A 9,935-nucleotide genomic window follows, 5' to 3' on the forward strand; every position below is an offset into this window, starting at 1 on the left:
CTCTACTCTTCTCTACTCTACTCTGCTCTACTCTACTCTGCTCTACTCGCTCTTCTGTACCCTCCTCTGCTCTGCTCCACTCTGCTCTGCTCTACTCTGCTCTGCTCTACTCTATTATACTCTATTCCCCTCTGCTCTGCTCTACTCTGCTCTCCTCTGCTCGCTCTACTGTACTCTCCTCTGTCATATTCTACTCACTCTACTCTGCTCTGTCTGCTCTACTCTACTCTGCTCTGCTCTACTCTGCTCTGCTCTGCTCTACTCTTCTCTGGTCTGCTATACTCTGCTCTACTCTACTCGCTCTACTCTACTCTCCTCTGCTCTGCTCTGCTCTGCTATGCTCTGTTCTCCCCTGCTCTGCTCTGCTCTACTCTACTCTGCTCTACTCTACTCACTTTACTCTACTCCCCTCTGCTCTGCTCTTCTCTGCTCTGCCCTGCTCTGCTCTACTCTGCTCTGCTCTACTCTATTCTATTCTGCTCTGCTCTGCTATACTCTGCTCTACTCTACTCTACTCTACTCTATTCTACTCTGCTCTACTCTACTCTATTCTACTCTCCTCTGCTCTGCTCTACTCTGCTCTGCTCTGCTCTACTATACTCTGCTCTACTCGCTCTACTCTACTCTTCTCTACTCTACTCTACTCTACTCGCTCTACTCTGCTCTCCTCAGCTCTGCTCTACTCTGCTCTGCTCTACTATACTCTGCTCTACTATACTCTGCTCTGCTCTACTCTTCTCTACTCTACTCTGCTCTACTCTACTCTGCTCTACTCGCTCTTCTGTACCCTCCTCTGCTCTGCTCCTCTCTGCTCTGCTCTACTCTGCTCTGCTCTACTCTATTATACTATATTCTCCTCTGCTCTGCTCTACTCTGCTCTGCTATACTCTGCTCTCCTCTCCTCTGCTCTGCTCGCTCTACTGTACTCTCCTCTGTCATTTTATACTCACTCTACTCTACTCTGCTCTGCTCTGCTCTACTCTACTATGCTCTGCTCTACTCTACTCTGCTCTGCTCTGCTCTGCTCTGCTCTACTCTTCTCTGGTCTGCTATACTCTGCTCTACTCTACTCTCCTCTGCTCTAGTCTGCTCTGCTCTACTCTACCCTCTGCTCTGCTCTCCTCTACTCTGCTCGCTCTACTCTGCTCTACTGTACTCCCCGCTGCTCTACTCTCCTCTGCTCTTCTGATCTGCTCTAGTCTGCTCTGCTCTACTCTACCCCTCTGCTCTGCTCTCCTCTGCTCGCTCTACTCTGCTCTACTCTCCTCTACTCTACTCTGCTCTGCTCTACTCTAGTCTACTTTGTTCAACTCTGCTCTACTCTACCCAACTGTGACCCTAGATAAAACTGGGAAGCACACGACACAGTGATTCTGCGTACGTTATGGAGCTACATATGGCAGAAAACATGAATAAATTTGAATTATTAAAACCAATACATTTTGAGGGTACCAATACAACGCAAAAACATAATTTTCGGGACTATTTTGAGGTCTGTTGTGAACAAGTATTGCTGAATTATACAGGTCGAAACTTCCATATCTCGTAGAAATACATATTATACGAAAGCGGGAGCTAAATTTAGTTTCTTATTTGTGTTTAACATGCTGAAATTCTAGCCATAACAATGTAACAGTCGATATGAAGCACTGGCTATGAATTAGCTGACTGTATTCTATCGAAAATATCTAATTCACGGACACGCTCGCATATTAGCACACTACACATTGGCGATGTAGTTATCAAACCTTCAAACATATCATGACAAAGTGTTTTTCATCTTATAAGGATCTGAAAGGGCCTGGTATACCGCCTTTATTATTTAAATTAAAACACAATAATACATATTCATGAGAAGAGGGTTACGTCATCTACCTTGATAAAGCAGTGAGATAGAGACTCGTCGCGGTAGTATTCACCTAGTGAAAAGCCACAGAGCATACCAAAACCTTCGAACTGTCCTCCTGTTAATGCTTTGTGCTATTACCGTGTAAAGTAGCTATTCTCAGCATGGAAAGTAACACTGAACTTGCTGCATCGGATGCATACGAAACGGTCAGAAGCGACAGTAACGACATTATATGGTGAGTTAGTGGCATTTATTATTTTTTATTTTCGCAATATGTGCAGTTAGTGGACTCGAGTCCCATCCACTGCTAAAGTGGGAGGGGATCCCAAGGTTCAATTTGTTTATTTTCCGTTATTCATGATAAAACTAAATCATATCCGACCTGTTTGTAATTCGTGACTGATATATTTTTCATGTCATTGAATGAAGATTTGTGAAATATTCTGTGATTTCTCTGAAGATTCTATAAGTCAATCAATGTTATGGCGTATAGTCAATCTAGCGAAATCTAGCGAAAACTCGGACATAATTGTAACAGAAATATACCTTACTTGGGATTTTATGCTGAGCAACACTTTCTAGAAAAATCTGATTGGTGGAACCGTGAAAATTGACCTTTTTTTAATTAGCACAAATAGTGAAATAAATTTTGCTCATGATTTGTATTCTATATTTATTTCAACTTATCTTAACTTATCATTTGCAATCGTGCACATTCACAAGATGGTAGAACAGCAATTGTCTTTTATACGCATTAACACCGTCGATATGTGTCACTGTGAGTCCATTTTCGTTGAAACACTTATTGAAAAGAAGATAGTTATCGGTGTTATTTACCGAAAACCTAATACACCAATTCAGGAATTTCTTGATAGCCTAGAGAAATGTCTAAACTATATGTCTGTAAAAGACATGGAATCTATAATTTTGGGAGACTATGTTAGTTAAAACACACTTTATACAAACCAGTAGTGCATTAATGGGGTTTTCACCTAAGCACGTATACCGAAGGTCAACTACGATCCCCTCGTTAACCTCGAGATTTTCATATGCAAATACGGACGTTAACCTGACTGAGCACGACCTAAACAACAATACAGACTCATTAGTCTTTTGACAATATTAACGTCATTGAAACCAATTGTAATTCTATATGCAAATCTTTAGATTCCACCAATCAAAAATTGTGGTATTGCTCAGACACTGCAACAGTAGCCGATGGTTTTAGAAACAGGTGTTCTCTCAACTTGAGAACATTGCAGCGTCATTGGCTAACGTTGTAAGACGCTGGCATGCAAATTGTAATGAGATGTCCATTGAAATATAAAAAAGTATCAGGTTAAATCATCCTTAACATGGATCCAAGGAAAGCTATGGGATACTGTGACAATATTCCCCGAAATTAATCATTGATGCAGCTCATATATAATCTCTCATCCATTAACACACATTAATTAAACGCTCTCTGGAATAGACAACAGGTCTTTAATATAGATGGTATCAATTCTAATCCAAAACAAATGAAGTGTTGGGAACCACAGGGGGCAATACTTGGACCAATCCTCTTCCTCACATATATATCAACGATATTAATTAACAAATCTGCTGACACATTCAATGGTCATTTTAAAAAGGTTATCCAGTGATGTAATGCTAACAAACTAACAATTAACGTTGACAAAACTAACTATATGGTCATTAAAACTCTCTAGACGATATCTTTCACTGAGGGAAACCTAGGCATTGGTGGCACACCCATTGAGAGTGTGTCTTCGGCCACTAAACTGGAAATCCACATTGAAAAAAAAGTAAATCGAAAGTCCCAAAATCGGAATTATCTCTCGAATTCGCCATTATGTCCCAAGGTTCCACCCATGTTCTACTCTAAAACACTCTAATTCTCCCCATCTTAGTTACTGTACTGTACATTACTTGAGCCACTTTTAATTTACTCCTACAAAAGAAAGGTATCCGACTTATAACTTTGTCAGATTATCAGACACTTTCTGCGCCCCATTTCAGTCAGCTACGAATACTGGTTACTAGAAGCTCTGTAAGCTCCAAACATATATGTTTGTATATGACTTACAAAATAACCGCTATATCCATAACCTTAACCACTACATTGCTAATCGTCCACCCCATAGCTACCCTACCATATCAGTCCTCAATTGTAACCTTCCCTTTAAAAATGTTAACCTTACAACATGTCGGAAATATTTCAAATATGCTTTAACCAAACAATGGAACTCCCTGCCAAATACACTTACGAACATACATAAACGTTATGAATTTAAGAAATCAATAAAGTCACACCTTTTTCCTCATTGATTGTTATTTCATCATTGCTGTGAATATGTAAATATCTTTTCTGTGTGTTGTCGTAGTTGTTTGGTACTGCTATGACGTTTTTCTTTGTTTAGTATTGTTCATGTGTAATATTATGTATACAAATGTAAATAAGTATGTGTATTTGATTATTTATATATCATTTATACGTACACCTTGTATTTAGTTATTTCCCATATTTGCCAGGACTATAGACTAGATTAGTTTCAAGTGGACTATTTCCATGGTTCTCATCAAAACATTTTCTTATTAAAATGATGTTTTCTTTTTGTATTGTTATTATCTTATGTTTCTGGTGGAAATAAATTCCATTCAGTCTGCAAGTATGCAGTTTGGAAATGCAGCATGAAAGAAAAACTTGCTATCGATCACGAATGGCGATGAATGACTTGTGATGAATTATTGGACGAATGTGTGGATGGTGTAAAGACATTGATAAGACATGCACTCTGGCAATATCACAAGTTAATACCTGTAATCGAACTGGTATTCTCTACCACTCTTTACTAAGCCTTCGGCAATGGGCATTTTCAAACTTTTGGTAAAGAGTGCCAACCCTCTGGCAGGCACTAAATAATCCAAATTGCATAATTAATGATTTTCGTGATTTTTTATTATATTATACCATAATAAGATTTTTTTTTACAGTTCGCACAATAAAGTAAATACAGGTTGATAGTTTGGTAATGGGAGTCAGAAAAATAGCATAATGCTAGTCGAGTCTGACACCGTAGACACAGGAATGTGACAACGTTACTATCAAAGCAAAGTAACTAGAGGGCAGTGTAAAGAAAATATCAAATACAAAAAAACAATAACAAATAAATAATTACTTAGGCGATATCTTGAAAATGCACACATAATGTCGTATAATACATATATTAGTATTACGTGCATGTGTCCTATAAAGCTTGTTGATGTAGCAATCTTAATGATTCATTTGCATATTTAAAGATTGCTGGTAATTAGGCGATAGCTTAAGTATGGAAGCAAGCAATTTAATATAGTTTCGTTTAATTAATTACCATTTAAAGTGTATATCATGTATGATAGCTAAAACTTAGAGGTAATGAGTTTAGGAACAAATATCCAAGGATTTGCCACACGGAAGGCATTCAGTTTACATCTGGTTCATTTTTTCTTGGAGCAATTTACAAGACTTGGAGTCAAATGGCACTGACATATGCACATAATGGCCAACTGCAAGACTATTTTTCGTAACCTCCCTGCCTGTCTATATATCTCTCAACAGGGCAGCACTAAACTATGATGGGAAAGAAATCGTTATTGATGGTACTGGAACATCGTTTGGCGAGTTGCATGCAAAATTTACCAGTATGTTCAAGCCATATATTATTACGTTTTTGCATGAATTGCTTTTAACTACTACTACTACTACTACTACTACTACTACTACTACTACTACTACTACTACTACTACTATTACTACTACTACTACTACTACTACTACTACTACTACTACTACTACTACCACCACTACCACCACTACTACCACTACTACTACTACTACTACTACTACTACTACTACTACTACTACTACTACTACTACTACTACTACTACTACTACTACTACCACCACCACTACCACCACTACTACTACTACTACTACTACTACTACTACTACTACTACTACTACTACTACTACTACTACTACTACTACTACTTGTTGTTTGTTTGTTAAAATATCCCCATTGGACTACTAAACATACTACAGACATACTACAGACTTAGATGATAAGTTACCAAATAACAGAATAATTTCCATTACTGGAGAGTAGTTTCCACGAAACATTTTAGACAAGAGAAAATATTTAATATATTTTATTCATGTGTGGTCAACAATTTCTGTGTGCTTCTTTGCATGTTGAAACTGTTACACTGTACTTAATGTGTAATATTACGTGTCTAGATGGACATATATTGTCTCACCAGAAGTTGTATCAGGGAATGCCATAACGTTGGTAATTATTCTGTTGCAGAGGATAGCCGGGTATATGCATACCTACGTGTAGAAACTGGTGATGAGATGAGCAGAAGAGCTAAATTCGCCTTCATTACCTGGATAGGACCATCGGTGTCTCCATTGTTGAAAGCTAAAGTCAGTACGGACAAAGCTTTTGTTAAACAAATCTGGTCTGTAAGTATGTGTCGTGCTTCAAATAAACAAATAGTTTATAGAAATGTTCAAAGAACGAATAAAATTAACTTCCCATCAGTGAATTCAAAAGATTTGATAACTACATTCTCCAGGAGAGATTTGAAGGTGTCCGTGATATAGACAATTCTTTATAATATATTCAGTTATCATAACAAATGCTTCATTTACAATAAAATACAATAAAATAAAATACAATACAATACAATACAATACAATACAATACAATACAATACAATACAATACAATACAATACAATACAATGCAATACAATACAATACAATACAGTGTAGTGCAGTGCAGTGGAGTACAGTACAGTACAAACCAATACAATACAGAACAATACAATACAATACAATACAATTCAATACAACGCAATGCAATACAATATGATACAAATTCTATTGTTACATTGTTATGGCTAGATAAGAAACTTACTTTAACCCCCCCCCCCCCCCGTATAATATGTATTTCTACGAGACAAGGAAGTTTCGACCGCTATAATATTACAATACTTGTTCACTCCAGGCCTCAAAAATAGTATTTTTAATATGCATTATGTTGGTACACTCAAAATGTATTGGTTTTATGTAATATGTGGCTCAATAATGCATACAAAAGGATTTTGTCATGTTTATACTTTTTTTATACTGTTTATAAATCACACACAAGGGGATTTGATCACAAGTTCTTTCCAGGGTAGGGTAGGGTAGGGTAGGGTAGAGTAGAGTAGAGTAGCGTAGAGTAGGGTAGAGTAGAGTAGAGTAGAAGAGTCGAGTAGAACAAAGTAGAGTAGAGTAGACTAGAGTAGAAGAGTGGAGTAGAACATAGTATAGTAAAGTAGAGTAGAAACAGGTAGAGAAGAGTATAGTAGAGTAAAGTAGGGTATGGTAGAGTAGGGCAGAGTAGGGTAGAGTAGAGTAGATTAGAGTAGCATAGAGTAGGGTAGAGTAGAGTAGAAGAGTGGAGTAGAACATAGTATAGTAGAGTAGAAACAGGTAGAGAAGAGTATAGTAGAGTAAAGTAGGGTATGGTAGAGTAGGGCAGAGTAGAGTAGAGTAGATTAGAGTAGCATAGAGTAGGGTAGAGTAGAGTAGAAGAGTGGAGTAGAACAGAGTATAGTAGAGTATAGTAGAAGAGTGGAGTAGAGTAGAAGAGTGGAGTAGAACAGAGTATAGTAGAGTAGAGTAGAAGAGTGGGGTAGAACAGAGTAGAGTATAGTAGAGTAGAGTGCAGTTGAGTGTAGTAGAGTATAGTAGGGTAGAGTATAGTAGAGTAGATGAGAGTAGAGTAGTGTAGGGTAGAGTAGAGTATAATATAGTAGGGTAGAGTAGAGTATAGTAGAGTAGAGTACAGTAGGGTATAGTAGGGTAGAGTAGAGTATAGTAGAGTAGAGTAGGGTAGAGTATAGTAGAGTAGAGTATAGTGGAGTAGAGTATAGTAGAGTAGAGTATAGTAGAGTAGGGCAGGGTAGAGTAGGGTTGAGTAGAGTAGAGTAGAATATAGTACAGTACAGTAGATTATAGTATAGTAGAGCAGAGTAGAGTAGAGTAGTTTAGGGTAGAGTAGAGTAGAGTACAGTATAGCAGAGTAGATCAGAGAGAGTAGGGTAGAGTAGGGTAGAGAAGGGTAGAGTAGGGCAGGGTAGAGTAGGGTTGAGTAGAGTAGAGTAGAGTAGAGTATAGTACAGTACAGTAGAGTATAGTATAGTAGAGCAGAGTAGAGTAGAGTAGTTTAGGGAGGAGTAGAGTACAGTATAGTAGAGTAGATCAGAGAGAGTACAGTAAAGTAGAGTAGGGTAAAGTAGAGTAGGGTAGAGTAGATTAGAGTAAAGTGGAGCAGAGTAGTGTAGGGTAGATTAGGGTTGAGTAGAGTAGAGTAGGGTAGAGTAGAGTATAACACATTACAGTAGTGTAGAGTAGAGTATAGTAGGGTGGAGTAGATTAGAGGAGAGTATAGAGTAGAGTAAAGTAGAGTAGGGTAGGGTAGAGTAGAGTAGGTTAGAGTAGGGTACAGTAGAGTAGAGTAGAGTAGAGTAGTGTAGGGTAGAGTAGATTAGATTAGAGTAGGGTAGAGTAGAGTAGAGTAGAGTAGACAGAGTAGTTTAGGGTAGAGTACAGTACAGTACAGTGCAGTGCAGTACAGTAGATCAGAGAGATTAGAGTAAAGTAGAGTATAGGGTAGAGTAGGATAGGATAGAGTAGAGTAGAGTAGTGTAGGGTAGAGTAGAGTAGAGTAGAGTGGTGTAGAGTAGGGCAGAGTAGAGTAGGGTAGAGTAGGGTTGAGTAGAGTAGGGTAGAGTATATTACAGTACAGTAGAGTATAGTAGGGTAGAGTATAGTAGATTACAGTAGAGTATAGAGTAGAGTAAGGTAGAGTATAGTAGCGTACAGTAGAGTTGGGTAGAGTAGAGTAGTTTAGGGTAGAGTAGAGTACAGTATAGTAGAGTATATTAGAGTAGAGTAAAGTAGGGTAGAGTAGAGTAGAGTAGAGTCGGGTATAGTGGTGTAGGGTAAAGTAGAGTAAAGTAGAGTAGAGTATAGTAGAGTAGAAGAGTGGAGTAGAACAGACTAGAGTAGAGTAGAGCAGGGTAGAGTAGAATAGAATAGAGTAGAGCAGAGTAGGGCAGAGTAGAGTAGGGTAGAGTAGGGTTGAGTAGAGTAGAGTAGAGTAAAGTATAGTACAGTAGAGTAGGGTAGAGTATAGTAGAGTAGAGTAGAGTGTAGAGTAGAGTAGGGTATAGTAGAGTATAGTACAGTAGGGTAGAGTAGAGTTGAATAAAGTAGAGTAGGGTAGAGTAGAGTATAGTAGAGTAGAGTAGAGTAGGGTAGAGTATAGTAGAGTAGGGTAGGGTAAAGTAGAGTAGGGTAGAGTAGAGTAGAGTAGAGTATAGTAGAGTAGGGTAGAGTAGGATAGAGTAGAGTAAAGTAGAGTAGGGTATTGTAGGGTAGAGTAGAGTGTATAGTATAGTAGAGTAGAGTAGAGTAGAAGAGTGGAGTAGAACAGAGTAGAGTAGACCAGGGTAGGGTAGAGTATAGTATAGTATAGTAGAGTAGAATAGAGTAGTGTAGAGTAAAGTAGAGTAGAGTAGGGTAGAGTAGAGTAGAGTAGTGTTGGGTAGAGTAGAGTATAGTATAGTAGAGTAGAATAGAGTAGTGTAGAGTAAAGTAGAGTAGAGTAGGGTAGAGTAGAGTAGAGTAGTGTTGGGTAGAGTAGAGTAGAGTAGAGTAGAGTAGAGTAGAGTGGAGTTTTTAATATCTGAGTTTATTGTTGATAGATCTGTCGTTGTTGGTTTGTGTTTATTGCGATAACATATCATGATATCAGAGATAATATGATTCGATTTATGTGCATTTTTGTTATAATTTTCCGTTTGGAAAAATGAATCGAAAATTTGCGGAAAATTGCAACTGTGTACGTTTTAAAACACGTAGAGAGTTATTGGTGATGGTATGTCTCTAAAAACCACGGCTATTTTTTTTGCAGCACTTCGGAAAAGAATTCCTGTTGGATGAAATTGAGCCCAATCTACTGGTACTGGAGAAAATCACAAAAGTACTT

At 38.0% G+C, this 9,935-nt stretch overlaps 1 protein-coding gene across 1 annotated transcript in view; it reads left to right on the top strand.

The window, feature by feature from the left end:
- The first annotated feature begins 2,010 nt into the window (after window positions 1-2,010).
- Window positions 2,011-9,935, top strand: part of LOC144438080 (coactosin-like protein) — a 7,964-nt gene continuing 39 nt past the window's right edge. Inside the window, exons 1-4 of the mRNA XM_078127110.1 lie at window positions 2,011-2,084; window positions 5,451-5,533; window positions 6,199-6,356; window positions 9,861-9,935. The exon at window positions 9,861-9,935 is cut by the window's right edge and continues 39 nt beyond it. Of these exons, the coding sequence (XP_077983236.1) occupies window positions 2,011-2,084; window positions 5,451-5,533; window positions 6,199-6,356; window positions 9,861-9,935 (390 nt within the window). The remainder of the gene's footprint in view (window positions 2,085-5,450; window positions 5,534-6,198; window positions 6,357-9,860) is intronic.

The sequence above is a fragment of the Glandiceps talaboti genome, chromosome 7 (genome assembly GCF_964340395.1).
Source record: "Glandiceps talaboti chromosome 7, keGlaTala1.1, whole genome shotgun sequence".
Taxonomy (NCBI): Eukaryota; Metazoa; Hemichordata; class Enteropneusta; family Spengelidae; genus Glandiceps; species Glandiceps talaboti.